General features: G+C 42.2%; 1 protein-coding gene across 2 annotated transcripts in view; it reads left to right on the top strand.

Moving 5' to 3' along the window:
* Positions 1 to 2,128: 2,128 nt before the first annotated feature.
* Positions 2,129 to 21,559, top strand: part of nars2.S (asparaginyl-tRNA synthetase 2, mitochondrial S homeolog) — a 47,470-nt gene continuing 28,039 nt past the window's right edge. The window contains exons 1-8 of one of the 2 annotated variants that reach the window (XM_018250377.2): positions 2,129 to 2,222; positions 3,637 to 3,832; positions 4,826 to 4,935; positions 8,351 to 8,471; positions 9,726 to 9,866; positions 14,355 to 14,435; positions 18,952 to 19,052; positions 20,848 to 20,980. In XM_018250377.2, coding sequence (XP_018105866.1) covers positions 3,683 to 3,832; positions 4,826 to 4,935; positions 8,351 to 8,471; positions 9,726 to 9,866; positions 14,355 to 14,435; positions 18,952 to 19,052; positions 20,848 to 20,980 — 837 coding nt within the window. In that variant the 5' untranslated portion in view covers positions 2,129 to 2,222; positions 3,637 to 3,682. Of the gene's footprint in view, positions 2,307 to 3,636; positions 3,833 to 4,825; positions 4,936 to 8,350; positions 8,472 to 9,725; positions 9,867 to 14,354; positions 14,436 to 18,951; positions 19,053 to 20,847; positions 20,981 to 21,559 lie in introns of both variants that reach the window. The other variant, XM_018250376.2, reaches the window with a different exon arrangement.

Genomic DNA, 21,559 nt, shown 5'->3' with positions numbered 1-21,559 from the left:
CATTATATGCCCCACATTTCGTAACGTATCAGCATAAAACATCCTAAATATGAACGACAGGGGTCTACTGAACACTTTGATGCCCAATATGCATAGATATACCAAACTATGTGGCGCACAGAGACCCCCAAATGGATATATAGTAGATAAAATTTACAAGGCAAAACAAAATAAGGCAGTAAAGAGTGAAATGAAAAAAAATCCAATAAAACCACAAAAATCAATGTTTTTTTTCCAGAATAGTGTTATCGGCCATCAGAATCACAGTTTGAATATTTTAGCTGGGCCAAACAGGTTATACGGCTAGAAACAAGTGAACACAACATACGCAGAGCTGAAATGCAATAAAATGGCAAAAAATTCAATAAAATGGCTAAAAATGCACCAAAATACCCAAAATTGCAATATAATCACCGAAATAACATACAAAAGATATTGCACAGTACGGTTAGCGAATACGCTATTCGTAATGGCAATAAAACATTTTTTTCAGCAAAAAAAAGAGACGATGCGATAAGAAAAAAAAAAAAAAAAGCCACAATGCCATGTATGTGCGTGTGCGTGTGTACAAATGGTAAATTACATGTTATGTGCACGTGTGTGCGTGTGCACGTGTGTGTAAGTGCAGTGAGTGTAAGTGACCCCCCCAATCCCCAAAAATGTATGTGTAAGTGTGTGTAAGTGTGAATCTAAGTGTGTATTACTGTAATAAGTGTGTGTTGGTGTGTTTGTGTGTGTAATTGTTGCACTAACCTGAAAAAGTCGCTGAAGACTGTTGCACCCGATGTGGAGGCGTCCCAGGAAGACATCTGCGACGATCTGCGTGTCTCTGTGCTGTGGGGGCGGAGCTGGATGGCGCAGTGCAGGCTGCAGCAGCAGGACACGTAAGGAACACGTGCCTGCTGCTGTTTTTGGGCCCCTGGGCGATCGCGCCCCAGGGGCCACTCGATCCCCTGCTCTGCTCGTTGCCTAGGGGCAGGGGATCGAAGCGGAACGGAGCGAGCGGCTCTAACAGCCGCTCCTCCGCTCCAGAACCCGGAAGTGCTGCAGAACGTAGAATCTACGTTCTGTGGCATTTCAAGTTACTTTTCCACAGAACGTAGATTCTACGTTCTGTGGCACTTAAAGGGTTAAAAATAGGACTATTTGGATAAAATGGAGTCTATGAGAGACAGCTATTATGTAATTCTGAGCTTTCTGGATAATGGGTTTCTGGATAACAGATCCCATACCTGTATAACAGTTTCTGCTCCTCTAGGAAGGCTTTCCACTGGAACATTGGTGGGGTTTTCTGCCATTTAGGGTCCAGCAGGGTTCCCCTTGCCCCCCATGCAATGTGAATTGGTGGCTGCTGTATCCTGTGTCTGCTTGGGGGAATGAAATGGGAGTGGGGTGAAAGATGTGCACATAAAATATTTGGGCCTTAATTAGGTAGTGGCCACAGTGGAAGGTCCAGGACAGGGTCGTCTGAACAAAATTTGAAATGCAGTTCAAATCCTCATATGGTCAATCTTTTTTCATTCTCTTTAATCATGCGCCTTCAACGCTACAGCATCATTTATATTTAAATACATAAAAAAGCAGTATAATAAGACAATTTTCAAATTAAACATGAAACCCAAATTTGTTTGTATTTATTAAAACACCAGTACCAGTTATAAACTCATTTAAACATCTCAGCTGTCAATCATATATTGCTTGCACTTTCCTAGATGTCACTGCTGCAGCCCCAGTGCATGGGCATCAGGTCCCCCATTCTAGTGCATAAACAAGATTTTGGGAAGCTTGCCTTAAATTAGTAGCCCAATTTGGCTGGAAACCTGCCAACCCTGTCCTCTGATGTCATCAAGCCCCACCCCCAATGCTATCTGCCCCGCCCCTTTGTTTGGGTTCTTGCTGAAACACTGAAGTTATTATACACTACTGTAATAAAAGCTGCCAGTTGCTGTAGTGGAGTGAAGGCTGAACAAACTGCTCCTGCCCAGTCTCACACTGCTTTGCCTTCCTTTCTGCCTCATTCTTTGCATGTGTCTCTATTCCCAACAGCCCATCTATTGCTAGCACAGCTAAAGTATCTGATGCCTCACACACGCTGAGGAACTACCTTTCCCATAATGCATCTGCCAGCTGCGTTTCCTGGTTCCTCCGCTTCCTGCAGGTGCGATGCTGATTGGTTCCCTGCATCACATGCGCGGAAGTGCTTCAAAAGGACAGTGTGTGAGGTGAGAGGAGGAAAGAGAACATGCTGGAGCTGTCATTGCACTTGGTGCCCCGTGTGACTGCACTCTGACAGCTTGTCGTATTGTGTGTGTAACCTGTTACTACTTGTGTTGTTGTTTGTGTTACCTGCTCACAGTTTCCCTGAGTTAGTGTGTATGTGTTGCTTGACCATTACTGCCCTGTGTTACTTTGTGTCCCATTCATTACTGCTTGGGGCTGTGACCTGCTCCCTTCTCCCCTGTGACAGGTGCATTCTGGGAGTTATAGTCTTACATGCCAAACAGTGACAGGTGCATTCTGGGAGTTGTAGTCGTACATGCCAAACAATCCTTCCCTTGTGCAGGATCCTAAATAGTGACTTGACTTCACATCACATGAATGCTTCATCTGGATCAGTTTCATTCTTTAAATTTCTTTAAACCATTTCCCCTTTAAGTTAACATTTATTATATTATAGAATGACCAATTCCATGCAACTTTTCAGTTGGTCTTCATCGTTTTTATAGTTTTTTAATTATTTACCTTTTTCTTATGACTTTTTCCAGCTTTCAAATGGGGGCGGGTGTCACTGACCCCATCTAAAAAACAGATGCTCTGTAAGGCTACACATTTATTGTTATTGCTACTTCTTATTACTCTTCTTTCTATTGAGGTCTCTCCTATTCATATTCCAGTCTCTTTTTCAAACCAATTCATGGTTGCTAGGGTCATTGGGACAATTCATGGTTGCTAGGGTCATTGGGACCCTAGCAACCAGATTGTCGGAATTGCAAACTGGAGAGCTGCTGAATAAAAAGCTAAATAACTCAAAACCACGAATAATAAAAAATGAAAACCAATTGCAAATGGTCTCAGACTATCACTCTCTGTACATCATACTAAAAGTTAACTCAAAGGTTAACAACCTCTTTAAGTAAACTTTTAGTATGTTATTTAATGGCTAAATTCTAAGCAACTTTTCAATTGACCTTCATTATTAATTTTTTTATAGTTTTTTGGATGATTTGCCTTCTGGCTCTTTTCAGCTTTTTAAAAGGGCGGGTCACTGACCCCATCTAAAAAAAAACAAATGTTCAGTAAGGCTATCATCATCATTATTGCTACTTTTAATTACTCTTATTTCTATTCAGGCCTCTCCTATTCATATTCCAGTCTCTTATTCAAATCAATTCATGGTTGCTAGGGGAATTTGGACCAGACTGCTGAAATTACAAACTGGAGAGCTGCTGAATAAAAAGCTAAATAACTCAAAAAACATAAAAAATAAAAACCACTTGCAAATTACCTGAGAATATCATGCTTTACATAATACTAAATGTTAACTTAAAGATGAACCACTCCTTTAATTGCCATTTTTCAAACTAGGCAATTAACTTGTGTTATACTTCCATGTTCTTATGTTGTATCTTGAAACAGGCAGAAGTGATATCACTCCATTCAGAGGCTCGGGGTGCACTAAACCATGCAAAACACTAGGAAACTCCTTGTAGCGGTCCTGGGTTACTGTCCCTGGCATCGTTGCTATAGGAGGCACATGGCAACTGCCATCAGGATGAGTGTGAGGGACGCACTGGCAAAAACAGACGGAAGCTCAACAGTCATCAAACTCCAGGTGAGTGAATAAACAGTTGAGTTTGTTGACTTTTAAGATCTGCAGCACATGGAGCATTTTGACCACCCCAGCCATCAGGCAGCACCAATCAATCAGCAACACATTTGCCATATGCAGCAATTCCTGTTGTATTCACAGCAACCCTGTGCCTAAGAACTAATTCTACTTAAAGGAACAGTTCAGTGTAAAAATAAAAACTGGGTAAATAGGCTGTGCAAAATAAAAAATGTTTCTTATATAGTTAGTTAGCCAAAAATGTATTGTATAAAGGCTGGAGTGACTGGATGTGTAACATAATAGCCAGAAGACTACTTCCTGCTTTGCAGCTCTCTAACTCTGAGTTAGTCAGTGACTATAAGGGGGGTCACATGGGACATAACTGTTTAGTGAGTTTGCAATTGATCCTCAGCATTCAGCTCAGATTCAAAAGCAACAGATATGTCCCATGTGGCTCCCCCTCAAGTCTCTGATTGGTTACTGCCTGGTAATCAATCAGTGGAAAGCAAGAGAGCTGAAAAGCAGGAAGTAGTGTTCTGGCCATTATGTTACACATCCAGTCACTCCAGCCTTTATACATTACATTTTTGGCTAACTAACTATATTAGAAACATTTTTTATTTTGCACTGCCTATCTATTTACCCAGTTTTTATTGGAAATTACACACAACTAAATAAAAAGCTTCCTATAACAGATGGGAGACATTTATAGTAACAATGAGTTTTTTTGTTTGTTTTTGTTAATTTGTATAGGAGTAACTTGAAAGGGTAACATGTTAAAATGGGAAATGTTTGCTCCAATTCTAGCATTCCATAACTGGCCATCAAATGCGTACAGTCAGTAGCATAGATTTGTTGGCTAGCTATGGAATGCTTCCTACTGATTGGATGCAATTGCAATGGGATATTAGGCCTTTCTACCTTATATATCATAACTCCACCTGTTTCTGGAATCATTCTGATTAAGTATACTGATGCTTTCTGTTTGGGTTTTAGGGATGGGTACGGTCTGTTAGGGCCCAAAAAGAAGTTCTGTTTCTACACATCAATGATGGTTCCTCCGTGGAAAATCTCCAGATTGTGGCTGAGCCAGATCTAAAGAACAGGTCAGTCAGTGTCACCCTGCTATGGAATGGTTTTCTCCTAACAAAGGTATAACAAGGCATATTTGTCTGTGACGTTTGTATAATTATATGTTTCTAAACAACCTGGAGGAAATATTCCCATTTTTCATAGTTATTAAATTATCTGCTTTCCTTGTCTGACTTTCAAATGGACGTCCCTGACCCTGGGAGTTAAAAAAAACAATTGCTTTGTAAGCAGGGCCAGGCTGGCCAGGGAGCCCTAGGCAACCCAAGCCTCCCCCCATGCGTGCCTGGAGAGGAGGGAGGGAACAGCTATGGAGGGGAGAGATGGAGGGTATAGCGACGCAGAGGAGGGAGGGGACAGTGATGGAGGGGAGAGAGGGAGAAGAGGGGCAGTGACTGAGGGGAGAGGAGGGAGGGGACAGTGATGGAGGGAAGGGGCAGTGACGGAGGGGAGAGAGGTAGTAGGCAGCAACGGAGGGGAGAGAGGGAGGGGACAGTGACAGAGAGCAGGGAGGGGACAGCGACAGAGGAGAGGGGACAGTAACGGAGGGGAACGATGGGGACAGCGACAGAGCAGGCAGGGGACATGGACAGAGTGGAAAGAAGGAGGGGACAGTGACGGAAGGGAGAGAGGGAGTGGACAGAGGGAAGGGGTCAGTAACGGAGGGGAGGGAGGGGACAGCGACGGAGGGGAGGGGGGGACAGTGACAGAGGGAAGGGGACAGTAATGGAGGGGAGGAAGGGGACAGCGACATGGTGAGGGGTGGGTGACAGAGGGAAGGAAGGGGATTAAGACTGAGGGGTGCGGACTAGGTGTAGGCAGAAGACAATTTTATAGGTAGCTGCCCAGCTGGCCCTGTTTGTAAGGCTACAACTTGATTGTTATGACTTCTTTTTATTATCCCTATTCATTTTCCAGTTTCTTAATCAAACCACTCCCTGGTTGCTAAGGTAAATTGGACCCTAGCAATTGGATAGATGAATTTCAAAATGAAAAATACACAGAAAAATGAAGACCAACTGCAAACTGTCCAAGAATGTTCTGATAAAAAATGCAGCCAACCTTTTCCTGGAACTGTCTAATATATCTGCCAGTCCAGCTGATTCAGGGAGGGAATTCGACCACTGTACTGTTCTCAGTTTTAAAGGAATAGTTCAGTGTGAAAATAAAAACTGGTTAAATAGATAGGCTGTGCAAAATAAAAAATGTATCTAATATAGTTAGTTAGGCAAAAATGTAATATAAAGGCTGGAGTGAACAGATGTCTAATAAAACAGCCAGAATCCAACTTCCTGCTTTTCAGCTCTCTAACTCTGAGTTAAGCTGGCCATAGATGTTGAGATTTTTAAAAGATCAGATCCTGATCGTGAGACCACGATCTTCTCGGAATGATCGTATGATCGTATGAATTGACCATCAACTAAAAAGACCAATTTGCCAGGAAAACAAAGGGGAGCTGCCTGCTTGGCCCTGCAAACATAGATACATTGCACTGGGACCGACAAAGATTTTTTGACTTGGCCGATCAATTTCCTGACAGATGTCGGCCGAAAAATCGTAAGATGTACGATCGTTCGAATACCACTATCCGCACAATAATTTCGAAGGATTGTCGGACTTCCCTAAAATCGGTCGTTCGGCAAGAAGAATTGTCGCGTCTATGAGGATCTTTAGTCAGCGACTTGAAGGGGGGCAACATGGTACATTTCTGTTCAGTGAGTTTGTAATTGATCCTCAGCATTCAGCTCAGATTCAAAAGCAACAGATATGACCCATGTGCCCCCCCCCTCAAGTCTCTGATTGGTTACTTGATAAAGCAGAGGTAGGTGCGCTTTTTGCTGGAGTAACTGGTATTGCCTAAAAGAGAGAAGAGGGGGACCCGATAGTGTATTATCCTTTTATTAGCAAGTGTGGTGTATGCTGTGGAACTACTCACGGGGAGATGCGGGTTTGTTTCACAAAAGAGACTCCTAGTGACTTCGATCTGGCTTGTGGTTCCTAGTGATCTGTCTGGAGAGAAATTTTCATAGCGCAGAAAAGTCGATGTGCGGGTGCGGGAAATAGGTTTAAATACTCTTACCGGACTTCACAGCATTCTGGAATTATACTGATGGGTATCGGTTGGTGCCTTCCTCCTGGGTCTGATCGATCCGTCGGATTCAGATGTATCTAGGCAATTGGAATCCTTGTGGGTAGCGGTCCTGTGGCGCCTTTCGCTTAGGATTCTTGTCGCTCTTCTCGGCGATCTGCAGGTATGGTTGTGGGGATTAGTGATGGCTGCTGCCTCGGGACTCAGCGTATCTTTTCGCTGTAGATTTCTTTCAGGCACTTAGTTAAACACAGCGCAATGTTTCCATAATTAAACTTTTATTTCCAAATAAAAGTTTAATTATGGAAACATTGCGCTGTGTTTAACTAAGTGCCTGAAAGAAATCTACAGCGAAAAGATACGCTGAGTCCCGAGGAATTACACACAAGGAGAGAAACAGCTTCCGACAGCAGCCATCACTAATCCCCACAACCATACCTGCAGATCGCCGAGAAGAGCGACAAGAATCCTAAGCGAAAGGCGCCACAGGACCGCTACCCACAAGGATTCCAATTGCCTAGATACATCTGAATCCGACGGATCGATCAGACCCAGGAGGAAGGCACCAACCGATACCCATCAGTATAATTCCAGAATGCTGTGAAGTCCGGTAAGAGTATTTAAACCTATTTCCCGCACCCGCACATCGACTTTTCTGCGCTATGAAAATTTCTCTCCAGACAGATCACTAGGAACCACAAGCCAGATCGAAGTCACTAGGAGTCTCTTTTGTGAAACAAACCCGCATCTCCCCGTGAGTAGTTCCACAGCATACACCACACTTGCTAATAAAAGGATAATACACTATCGGGTCCCCCTCTTCTCTCTTTTAGGCAATACCAGTTACTCCAGCAAAAAGCGCACCTACCTCTGCTTTATCAATTTACTCATCTGTGGATACGTGGATCCACTTTTTCCTGGTGCAGCTCAAACCCCCCCCCCTGACACCCAGCAAGCGCGGACCTCCAGCCCCCCTATTGCATCTGATTGGTTACTGCCTGGTAGCCAGGGTAACCAGTCAGTGTAAACCAAGAGAGCTGAAAAGCAGGAAGTAGTGTTCTGACTGACATGTTATACATCAAATCACTCCAGCCTTTATACATTACATTTTTGGCTAAATAACTATATTAAAAACATTTTTTTATTTTGCACAGCCTATCTATTTACCCAGTTTTTATTTTTACACTGAACAATTACTTTAAAGGGAACCTTCTACAACTTGTACACAAACCACAGTCACTGCTGAAATTCTTAAAACTTTCTCCATGAATCATATATATTTATGTTTTGCCTGCCTTTTCTGGAACGAATAAAGATATCTCTGTTTTCCCCCTTTTGGTCAGCGGTGTAAGTTTTGGGAGCTCAGTTGAAGTCCAGGGGATTCTGGTGAAGAGTCTGCACAAAAAGCAAAACGTAGAGCTGAAAGCAGAAGACTTACGAATTATTGGACCATGTGATTCTGTTGTAAGTATCCATGTTGCAAAATATCAATAGAAAAAGGAAATAATCATGTGTTTATATTTCTCTGCTTGGTTTACACTACTGCACAAATGATTCTTGGGATACAATTGTTTTCTGGCCTATGTAGCTTACAATCTAATTTGTGAAATCTGAGTCAGCCAACACCGAGGTGTTGGCTGACTCACCGTGTTTAACAAGGGTCGAATTTCGAAATCATGTGAGTTTTTTCCCTTAGATTCGAATAAATTTGACAAAATTTATTATTAAAACGAATTTCTAAAACTCGAACTAATTGAAATGACCCGAAAACTCGAATCGAATTTGATCGAACTTGATTTGAGGTTTTTTTCCGAAAAAAATTGAATGTCGCAAAGGCTGCAAACATCTCCAAATTGATCCCTGGACCTCTCTCAAAAGATATAAGTTAATAGTGCTGCTCCAGCAAAATTCTGCACTGAAATCCATTTCTCAAATAAGCAAACAGATTTTTTTATATTTAATTTTGAAATCTGACATAAGGGTTGGACATATTGTTAGTTTCCCAGCTGCCCCCAGTCATGTGACTTGTGTTCTGATAAACTTCAGTCACTCTTTACTGCTGTACTGCAAGTTGGAGTGATATCACCCCCTCCCTTTTTCCCCCCAGCAGCCAAACAAAAGAACAATGGGAAGGTAACCAGATAACAGCTCCCTAACACAAGATTACAGCTGCCTGGTAGATATAAGAACAGCACTCAATAGTAAAATCCAGATCCCACTGCAACACATTCAGTTACATTGAGTAGGAGAATCAACAGCCTGCCAGAAAGCAGTTCCATCCTAAAGTGCTGGCTCTTTCTGAAAGCACATGACCATGCAAAATGACCTGAGATGCATCTAGACACCAATATTACAATTAATTATTTATTATTAATTATTAGGAATTAAATTTTATATTGTAGAGTGAATTATTTGCTGTGTAAACAGTGTTATTTAGAAATAAAAAATACATCATAAAAATAATGACAGATAGTTCTCACCCCACTATCTGTCATATGTGCTATCTGTGTCCCAACAGCAACTGTTTGTGTAGCTGTAAATTCAACCCTAAGCTGAAGTTGTGCATCAGCATATGAAGCATTTTTGTAGACATGGCATCATTCATGGCAGACATACTACATAGACATACATACTTCATTTGGGAGGTGGGAATAAAAAAAAGATTTAAAATCTGACCACGCGCTTGTAATCATTTACACCTCCTTTTATTCTTTATAGGATTTCCCCTTTAAATTGAAAGAACGGCACAGCCCGGAATATGTCAGGCAGTTCCCTCACTTGCGCTGCAGGACTCCCACATTCAGTTCCCTATTGCGAATTCGCAGTGAAGCTACTGCAGCCATCCAGGAGTTTTTCAAGGTATTTGTATTTGAGCTTACAATCTCTTTCGAAGTAAGTCTGTGTTTTGTTAACCCAGTAGCCTAGTATAATTGTAAGGGGGTATAATGTATTATAAGGGATAATGTACCCCCTACTGTAAATGATAAGGATATTAGAAGTCACTGAGGGGTTCTGTGACCGTATAAAGGCACAAGGCTGCAGGCTGAGTTATACAGGGAGCTCTGAGTATCACTCATGTATTATAAGGGATAATGTACCCCCTACTGTAAATGATAAGGATATTAGAAGTCACTGACGGGTTGTTCTGTGACCATATAAAGGCACAAGGCTGCAGGCTGAGTTATACAGGGAACTCTGATTATCACTCATGTATTATAAGGGATAATGTACCCCCTACTGTAAATGATAAGGATATTTGAAGTCACTGAGGGGTGACCATATAAAGGCACAAGGCTGCAAGCTGAGTTATACAAGGGACAGGGAGTATCACTCATGTTCATTATACATCCTGATGAATTAAGGACTGGATATTTGCAGTATAGTTTCCTTCAGGAACATTATACTAAAAAAAACTGGCCAAAAACAGGTGTTTGGCCATCAACCACCTGTACATGGGCAGGGCCGCCATTAGAAATCACGGGGCCCCGTACAACAAAATTTTTGGGGCCCCCTGGGCCCCGCCCACACTGACGACCAAGCTCCACCCCATATCCCGCCCACTCCACATCGCAGTTAAAAGACCACACCGACATCAGCGCTAAAAAAGTAACCCCCCCCCCACACAAGTTGAAAAAAGCTATTGATGGTCAAAATTGGGGCCCCAAAAAAAAAATTTAAAATTTTTTTTTTTTAAAAAACATTGGTGGCAGGGGCCCCCTTATAAGTTAAAAACAAATTGGGGCCCCAAAAAAAATTTGAAAAAATATTTTTTTTTTGAAAAAAAAAAAACTAACATTGGCAGCAGGGGCCCCCTTATAAGTTGAAGACAAATTGGGGCCCCAAAAAAAAATTTGAAAAAAAAAATTATTTTTTTTTGAAATTTTGAAAAAAAAAAAACTGGTGGCAGGGGCCCCCTTACAAGTTAAAAAAAATTGGGGCCACCAAAAAGAAAATTAATTTTTTTAAAAAAAAAAATAAAAAAAAAAACAATGGTGGCAAGGGGCCCCTTACGAGTTAAAAAAAAAAATTGGGGCCCCAAAAAAAAAGTTTTAAAAAAAAGATTGGTGGCAGGGGCCTATAGAATATTAAAATAATACATTGGTGGCCAGGGGATTAAAAAAAAACAAAACACAAACTGGTGTTCAGTAGAATTGAACTCATGGCTTCAGGACTTCAACTTCGCCTCCTTTCGTGACTTCGGGTCTTTGCGCTGCTTCAGGACTTCAATTTCGGCTGTTTTTGTGACTTCGGGTCTTTTTTCGGCGCTTCGTGACTTCGGCTTTTTCCGTGACTTCGGGTCTTTTCGGCGAATCGGCTTCGGCTTTTCGGCACTTCCGCATTCGGCAACGCAAGAGGCAAGACGTACGGCTCGGGCGCTCATAAGGGGGGCCCGGATCTTCAAAAAATGCAGCGCTGCCGGGCCCCCCTTCATGCCCGGGCCCGGTACGCTTGTCCCCCCTGTCCCCCCCTGATGGCGGCCCTGGACATGGGTGCCTGCACATACCATTTCAGTTGCAGATGGGGGTGTATACTGTATATAGGCACCCAAGTCCACCCTCCCCTGAAGGTGACGTCCTAGGCACAAATGTCAGGTGCCAATATAAAAAATATGACCCTGCCCCCAGCAGGCCAAATACATAGGGTGATGGTTTTGGGGGATGAGTGATGCAAGAGCCCTTCAGTGGCATGCTGGTGTGACCTGGCCTGATCTCAATTTCTTATGTTAAATATGGTTCTTTCCTTTAAAACAAAATATATAGACCTATGGGGAAAATTGCATTTAAAGGAAGAGTGACACTAAATCATTCCATGTAGAATAATAATAATATACAAGGAAGGAAGGCAGTCCTTTAGGTTTAAATGTTACCTCGTGGAGGATCGGAGGCGTGAATTACTGTTGCCAATTATTCAAAAGAAAAGAAAAATATAGTAAGAGCCCCTGTACTCTCAAATAAATTTAATAACTTATCTAAATTATATAGTGAAACAATCAGTTGATAATTATAAAGTGCTTGTGCTAATAAAGAGGATTTGCTTGATTAATTAAAACCTTTAAATAAATAATAAACAACAAGTTCAGAGAAGCATAGAGTTGCTTTTTCTGTGTATTAAAAATAGCCAGTGCAATTTATTATTATTATGATTATTATTAAGTATTTTTACTGCCAACATATTGCGCAGTACCAAGATATTACCACTTGGTGGTGCAATAACCTCGTATTCATTGTAATGATTTTTTTCATGTATTAAATTCTTCTCTTTTTTCCATAGCTCTGTAGAGAAATGGGAAATACAAATGGCTTAAGAACAGCATGAATATGTTCAAACGCTGTCCTGATAAAAAGAGCACACTGTAAACAATAGACCTTTTCAGGTGCCAGGCGCTAAACAGTCTATAAGACTGTCTATAAGTCTATAATATCATAGAAGTCCACTTTGTAGTGAAAAGAAATTGATTTTATTGGCTCAAAGTACACATCAAAGTTTGGCAACGTTTCGGGCCACACTGGGCCCTTTATTAAGCCTCTTGATAAAGGGCGCAGTGTGGACCAAAACACTTCCCTGATCAGAAGAGCAGTCTTCTAATTCTGGCTATTATGTTATACATCCAGTCAATCCAGCCTTTATACATTACATTTTTGGCTAACTATATTGGATACATTTTTTATTTTGTACAGCCTATCTATTTACCCAGTTTTTATTTTTACACTGAACTGTTCCTTTAAAATTAAAAAATGACCCATAAAGGTAAATAATGAACAATGTGGCTGCATTTTTACTTTAGATAGGAAAATGATATGGTCCTATTACCACTTGCAGACTTTTCATACAATATCATGATTATAATATTTTTTATAGCACTAACATATTCTGCAGCTCTTTACAGAGATTATATATAGTTCGCATCAGTCCCAGTGGAGTTTACAGTCTATGGTCCATACCAAATGTACACACTGTAGGGGGAGTTTTATCAGGAGCCAATTAACCTGCCTGTCTGTGGGGAAACCAGATTACCATGCAGACGCAGGGGGATATACTCATTGTACATAGTACCTTTAGGGTAAGGTCACACTGAGCATTTGGGGAGAATGCCTTCCCTCACTCTGCACTGGATAAAATGAAAACTTGCCAGCGCTAATCACATGTTTTCCGAAGTTGCGGCGACTTTGGAAAATGAATTGCCACGTGTGATTAGCGCCTGCGATTTTTCACAGCACAGAGTGAGGGAAGGCATTTGGGGAGATTGGTCACCGCAAAGATGAGGTGATTAGTCGCCAGGCAACTAAATCTCCCTGAAACGCTCAGTGTGACCTTACCCTTGGGGTCCGGCCACACGAGCAGATTCGGGGAGATTAGTCACCCCGGTGACAAATCTCCTCTTCTTCGGGGCGACAATCTCCCCATACTGCCTTCCCCCTGCCCTCCGCCGGCTAAAATGAAAATCTCCTGGGGGAAGGCACACGCGGTGCTTTGTTTTCCGAAGTCGCCCGAAGTTTCCTTGTGAGGCAACTTCGGGCGACTTCCGAAAACAAATCTCCGCTTGTGATTTGCGCTGGAGATTTTTCATTTTTGCCAGCGCAGAGTGAGGGAAGGCGTTCGGGGAAATTGGTCGATGCAAAGACGAGGCAATTAGTCGCCCGAAATCTCCCCGAAACGCTCAGTGTGATCTTACCCTTAGGGTCTGGCCACACGAGCAGATTCAGGGAGATTAGTCACCCCATTGACAAATGTCATCATCTTCGGGGCGACAATCTCCCCGAACTGCCTGCCCTCCGCCGGCTAAAAATGAAACGCGCGTTGTTTTGTTTTCCGAAGTCGCCGGAAATTAAAATCGCCTGGGGGAAGGCACACGCGGCGCTTTGTCTTTCGAAGTCGCCCCAAAGTTTCCTCGTGAGGCAACTTCGGGCGACTTCAGAAAACGAAGCACCACATCTGCCTTCCCCCAGGCGATTTTCATTTCGGGCGACTTTGGAAAACGAAACGCTGCGTGTGCCTTCCCCCACTTTCATTTTAGCCGGCGGAGGGCAGGGGGAAGGCAGTTCGGGGAGATTGTTGCCCCGAAGAACAGGAGATTTGTCACCGGGGTTACTAAGCTCCACTGAATCTGCTCATGAAATTTGTCGCTATGGGTTGCCACCTGGCTGGTAAAAATGATGGTTGATCCCAATGTTATTAAGAGGGAAAAAAGAGAAATATAGGAAGGCCGGTAGTCGCTGGGGCGACTAATCTCCCCTAATCTGCTGGTGTGGGCTGACCCTTATATGGAATTAACCTACAACCTCTGTGCTGCAAGACCCCTGCTCTGTATTGTTGTAACAGTGCTCTCCCTTTTCTCCTCTCTAACAGACAAATGGATATACCCACATCCACACACCTATAATTACCTCAAATGACTGTGAAGGAGCTGGGGAACTCTTCCAGGTGGAGGTACGTTCTACTATTTGTGTAGTGGAATATCTATGCTGGAATAGTTTATGGTATCTCACTATACAGGCTGTGGGCAAATGTCATGGGCTGTTACTGCTAAATTTAATTTAAGGGCAGATTTATCAAAATGTGAGATTAGAACTCACCACAGAAAAAAACTCACCCATGTACTATTATTTTTAGAATCTTATTTATCAATAGAGTTCACCATTTGATAAATGTGCTTTTAAAAATTCCGTAGGAATCAATAGAACATAGGTGAGTTTTTCTCTGTGGTGAGTTCTAATCTCACATTTTGATAAATCTGCCCCTTTGTGTAGTAAAATCCTATGTTGGCATATTGACATATATAGACAATGAAAAAGTATAGCAGGTGTTTCGGGAAATGTGTGCTTAGTACAGGGAATACCTATGCTGCCATAGTTTTATGGGATCTCTCTGTACAGACTATGAGCAAACTTAGGGACTGTTCCTGCTGAATTGTGCTTAGTACAGGGGAATACCTATGCTGTCATAGTTTTATTGGATCTCTCTGTACAGACTATGAGCAAACTTAGGGGGCTGTTCCTGCTGAATTGTGCTTAGTACAGGGAATACCTATGCTGCCATAGTTTTATTGGATCTCTCTGTACAGACTATGAGCAAACTTAGGGACTGTTCCTGCTGAATTGTACTTAGTACAGGGAATACCTATGCTGCCATAGTTTTATGGGATCTCTCTGTACAGACTATGAGCAAACTTAGGGACTGTTCCTGCTGAATTGTGCTTAGTACAGGGGAATACCTATGCTGCCATAGTTTTATGGGATCTCTCTGTACAGACTATGAGCAAACTTAGGGACTGTTCCTGCTGAATTGTGCTTAGTACAGGGGAATACCTATACTGCCATAGTTTTATGGGATCTCTCTGTACAGACTATGAGCAAACTTAGGGACTGTTCCTGCTGAATTGTGCTTAGTACAGGGGAATACCTATGCTGTCATAGTTTTATTGGATCTCTCTGTACAGACTATGAGCAAACTTAGGGGACTGTTCCTGCTGAATTGTGCTTAGTACAGGGAATACCTATGCTGCCATAGTTTTATGGGATCTCTCTGTACAGACTATGAGCAAACTTAGGGACTGTTCCTGCTGAATTGTGCTTAGTACAGGGGAATACCTATGCTGCCATAGTTTTATGGGATCTCTCTGTACAGACTATGAGCAAACTTAGGGACTGTTCCTGCTGAATTGTGCTTAGTACAGGGGAATACCTATGCTGCCATAGTTTTATTCTATCTCTGCTGTGTAGCCATGGGGGCAGCCATTCAACAACAGGAAGAATCCAGTTGTGTACTATAGAGCTTATCTGTATATAGTATATACTTATATACCGTATATACCTGAGTATAAGCCGAGTTTTTCAGCATCCAAAATGTGCTGAAAAAGTGTACCTCGGCTTATACTCGGGTCAGCGGTACACGACCCGAGTAGCTGAGATTGCAGTCACTTTTAATCATTCCTATACCAACAGTACACTTGGGGAGAGACTGCAATATCACACAGCGCCCTCTGTTGGTTATATGAAAGAATAACAGTGACTGCAATATCACACAGCGCCCTCTGTTGGTTATATGAAAGAATAACAGTGACTGCAATATCACACAGCGCCCTCTGTTGGTTATACGAAAGATTAACAGTGATGGCAATATCACACAGCACCCTCTGCACATGGTAGTGGGACAGTGGGACAATGCACACAGTAATCCGTTTGGCAATTCTCTGTCACCATCAACTTTGCAAAGAAGTCCGGTTGATGGCAGGGGGGTCGCTTTGGCAGAATGTGCGCTGCTGGGAGACAGGGCTGTAGTTGTGTCTAGGCTTATATTAGAGTCAATAAGTTTTCCCAGTTTTCGTAGGTAAAATTAGGTACCTCGGCTTATACTCGGGTCGGCTTATACTCGAGTATATACGGTACTATATATATAGTAGTACTTATCTACTGTGTATCCTGTGCTTGAATGGCTGTCCCCATGGCTACACAACAGCTTGTTTAGATAAACTATAGTAGTACTTATCTGTTATCTACTGTGTATCCTGTGCTTGAATGGCTGCCCCCATGGCTACACAGCAGCTTGTTTATATAAACTATAGTAGTACTTATCTGTTATCTACTGTGTATCCTGTGCTTGAATGGCTGCCCCCATGGCTACACAGCAGCTTGTTTATATAAACTATAGTAGTACTTATCTGTTATCTACTGTGTATCCTGTGCTTGAATGGCTGCCCCCATGGCTACACAGCAGCTTGTTTATATAAACTATAGTAGTACTTATCTGTTATCTACTGTGTATCCTGTGCTTGAATGGCTGCCCCAAGCTTTGGAGAGGATGGTGTCATGGTGTTTGCACTTGCTTCATCATGGAAGACTTGGCAGGAGGGCTGATAGAAAGGGATCAGTAAAATATTATAATTGAAAGGGACACTACCATAAAAGTAACAAGTATGTTGGATGCTCTCATAGAGCAATAAGCAGCAACCTAAATTCTGATGCTCTGTTAGGAGTTGGGCAGTATTTAAAGGAAAACTATACCCCCCAAACAATGTAAGTCTCTACATAAAACAGCTCATATGTAAAACCCTGCTTCATGTAAATAAACCATTTTCATAATAATATACTTTTCTAGTAGAATGTGCCATTGGGTAATCATAAATAGAAACCTGCCATTTTAAAAATTAAGGGCCGCCCCTATACTTGTTAGGTCACATGAGCCATTTAACAGACAGAGTTGTGTCTTTTGCTTCCACACTTCTTCCTGTTACAGTTAGAGCTGCAGTATTTCTGGCCAGGTGATCTCTTCCTGTTACAGTTAGAGCTGCAGTATTTCTGGTCAGGTGATCTCTTCCTGTTACAGTTAGAGCTGCAGTATTTCTGGTCAGGTGATCTCTTCCTGTTACAGTTAGAGCTGCAGTATTTCTGGTCAGGTGATCTCTTCCTGTTACATTTAGAGCTGCAGTATTTCTGGTCAGGTGATCTCTTCCTGTTACAGTTAGAGCTGCAGTATTTCTGGTCAAGTGATCTCTTCCTGTTACAGTTAGAGCTGCAGTATTTCTGGTCAGGTGATCTCTGAGGCAGCACACAGACCATCACAAAATGGTGGTTCAAGGCAAGAGATGTAAAAAGGCAAGATTTTACTTAAATATATATTCCAGTTTGGTAACATTCTTTAATATGTCACTTAATATGATAGTTAAATAAATACTATCTGTTGCTTAAGTATTCATTTTGGGGATATAATTTCCCTTTAAAGGAGAATTCAACCCGAAACATAAAAAACCCTACCCTACATAGTCCCCCCTCCCTCCTCCTCTCCAGCCTACCTGGTACCTGGGGCAAATGCCCCTACCTTTTAACTTACCCCTCGGTGCAGATTCTGTCCTTGGGAGTTCAAGGCCGCCATCTTCTTTTCTTCGTTAAACTTCGGAAGCAGACCGTCGTTTTCGGCGCATGCGCAGTTGGAGTAATATTCTGGTTTCGAACAACTGCACATGACGAGAATTTCTAAAATAAATTACGGAAATTTTCGTGACATTTTTCGTGACTTTCGGAGCATGTGCAGAATATTACTCCAACTGCGCATGCACCAAAAACGACGGTCTGCCTCCAAAGTTTAACGAACAAAAGAAGATGGCGGCCTTACACTCCCAAGGACAGAATCTGCACCGAGGGGTAAGTTAAAAGGTAGGGGCATTTGCCCTGGGTACCAGGTAGGCTGGGGGGGGAGGCGGGTCTATGTAGGGTAGGGGGTAGGGTTTTTTATGTTAGAGGTTGAATTCTCCTTTAATGATTAGAAATCTTTCCTAAGCAGAAGAACATCAGAGCAGCCTCTTTCTTTCTCCTGACAACTTCCTTGACTACTTGGTGGTCAGAATGGTGGACAACTGACCAGCAGGTGGCGCTGTTGTAACAAAATTCATTCATATTAAAGGAGGAGGAAAGGCTAAAACTAAGTAAGCTTTATCAGAAAGGTCTATATAAATACACCAGTAAACCCTCAAAGTAATGCTGCTCTGAGTCCTCTGTCAAAAGAAACACCACATTTCTTTCCTTCTATTGTTTACTCATGGGCTTCTGTATCAGACTTCCTGTTTTCAGCTTAAACCTCCTTGCCCCGGGCATGAGCATGCTCAGTTTGCTCCTCCCCTCCCTGCTGTAATCTGAGCCCAGAACTATGAGCGAGCAGGGAGAGACTCAAGCAGGAAGTGATGTCACACAAGCTAATATGGCAGCTGCTATCCTAAACAAACAGAGAGAGATTCTAGAGCTGTTTACTCCGGTATGGTAAAGCATTCTGCAGAATAAATATAGTGTTATCGCTTGCACTATCATGGCTAATCTATTGGCAAAAAACTGCTTCGGTAGCTTTCCTTCTCCTTTAAAACCAGTCACTGCCATGTGAGTGTTACATTTGTGGACAGATACAGTAGACTCCATGTTTTATTCTGACTTCTTATGGCTTTTCTCTTGCTTTTCAGGCTGCAAACAAGAGTCCTGCTGCTGGAGAACAAACCAGCTTTTTTGATGTACCTGCATTCTTGACAGTATCCGGACAACTCCATCTTGAAGTCATGTCAGGGTAAAGTTTAGTTTTAAAGCAGATGGTTTAGGCATATTTTAAACATAGAGGACCCATGCATTTGATATGTGGCCTATGTAACATATCTTACAGATAGGGCCGACATAGATTTTACTTTTGTTTTTGTTTTAAAGACAGACTGTAATGACCCCCTGTACATTGTTTCACTAGGATTGCCTCTAAATCTTATCCAGCTCCGATTATATTATGTCACTGTTAGTACAGGTATGGGATCCCTTCTCTGGAAACCTGTTATCCGGTTCTGAAAGTCCATCTCCTATAGACTCCATTATAATAAATTATTGGGTTTATTTAATGTTTACATGATTTTCTAGTAGACCTAAGATATGAAGATCCAAATTACAGAAAGATCCGTTATCCGGAAAATCCCAGGTCCAGAGCATTCTGGATAACAGGTCCCATTCCTGTATTTCCTCTAGGGATGCACCAAATCCACTATTTTGGGTTCGGCCGACCCCCCCCCCCCCCCCGAATCCTTCGCGAAAGATTCGGCCGAATACTGAATCCTAATTTGCATTTGCAAATTAGGGGTGGGAAGGGGAAAACAGTTTTTACTTCTTTGTTTTGTGACAAAAAGTCTCATGATTTCCCTCCAAGCCCCTAATTTGCATATGCAAATTTGGATTCGGTTCAGCTGGGCCGAATCTCAATCCTGCTGAAAAAGGCCAAACCCTGGCCGAATCCCAAACCAAATCCTGGATTCGGTGCATCCCTAATTTCCTCAATTGCTACCAACGGCATTCAACTCTTTCTTGAAACACCTTTATGTTATCTTTTCGTATGTTATAGAATGGCTAATTCCGAGCAACTTCTCAGTTGGTCTTCATTATTTTTAGGGATGCACCGAATCCAGGATTCAGTTCGGGATTCGGCCTTTTTCAGCAGGATTCGGTTTCGGCCGAATCCTTCTGCCCGGTCAAACCGAATCCTAATTTGCATATGCAAATTAGGGGCAGGGAGGGAAATCGTGTGACTTTTTGTCACAAAACAAGGAATTAAAAAATGTTTTCCCCTTCCCACCCCTAATTTGCTTATGCAAATTAGGATTCGGTTGTGCCGGGCAGCCGAATCCTGCTGAAAAAGGCAGTATACAAGGAAGTAAAAAATGTTTTCCCCTTCCCACCCCTAATTTGCATATGCAAATTAGGATTTGGTTCGGTATTCGGCAGAATCTTTCGCAAAGGATTCAGAGGTTCGGCCGAATCCAAAATGGTGGATTTGGTGCATCTCTAATTATTTTTTTAAAGTTTTTTTTAATTATTTGTTTTCTTCTTCTGACTCTTTCCAGCCTTAAGATCTGGTCATTGACCCCAACTAAAAAACAAATGCTACAAATGTATTGTTATTGCTACTTTTTATTCCTCATCTTTCTATTCAGGCCTCTCCTATTCACATTCCAGTCTCTTATTCAAATCAATGCATGGTTGCTAGGGGAATTTGGATAAAACGCCAAAGAACTCAAAAACCACAAATAATAAAAAATGAAAACCAATTGCAAATTGTCTTAGAATATCCCTCTCGACATCATACCAAACATTGATTCAAAAGTGAACAACCCCTTTAATGTATCCTGCCAGTACAACAATCGCTGTAAACCATTTATAAACTCCACCAGTCAAGGCAAAAATGGACTTACTTATATTTACTTGTTTCCAGGTACTTTTTACAATATTCTGCAATATTTTCCGGTTCAAGCCAACACTTTTTTTGCTTGGAAGATTAATTACTTTTAAAAGCATACTTAACTGTGCAGGTTTTTTTGTTTGTTTTTCAGAGCGTTTTCCCGCGTGTTCACCTTTGGTCCAACATTCAGAGCAGAAAATTCTCAAAGCCGACGGCACCTTGCAGAATTTTATATGGTGGAGGCAGAGATTTCGTTTACAGAGAGTTTAGAGGACATCATGCAGGTGTGTATATGACCGTTACCTTTCATGGTTCTGCTTGGAAGTATTATATTGCAGGGCTGACATCAGAATTGACAGGGCCCCCCGTACAACAACATTTCTGGGCCCCCCTACAAGTTTAAAAAAAACTTGGTGGTGTGGCCCCCTACAAGTTAAAAAAACAAAACATTGATGGCCAGGGATCTGTATACAAGTAAAAAAACCCAGGCCAGGGCCCCCCCCCAACTAAAAAAAAAAAACATTGGTGGCCAGATCCCACCAAGTTAAAAAAAAAAACATCAGTGGCCAGTTGCCATTGGTGTCCAGTGGAACTCACCTTTCTTCTTCCTCGACTCCTTTCTGTGACTTTGGCTCTTACTTCGGCATGACTACAGATACTACTCCGAAAGGCTAGGCTCCTACTTTGGGCACGGCTCATATACTACTCCGAAAGGCTAGGCTCCTACTTCGGCATAGCAAAGATCCAACTCCGGCAGGATTGGCTACTTTCGGCATGGCTCAGATGCTACTCCAAAAGGCTAGACTACTACTTCGGCACGGTTCAGACCCTATTCCAAAAAGGCTCAGCTCCTACTTGGATAC

This window comes from Xenopus laevis, chromosome 2S (assembly GCF_017654675.1).
Source record: "Xenopus laevis strain J_2021 chromosome 2S, Xenopus_laevis_v10.1, whole genome shotgun sequence".
Taxonomy (NCBI): Eukaryota; Metazoa; Chordata; class Amphibia; order Anura; family Pipidae; genus Xenopus; species Xenopus laevis.
This window is presented reverse-complemented; position numbering and strand designations above follow the sequence as displayed.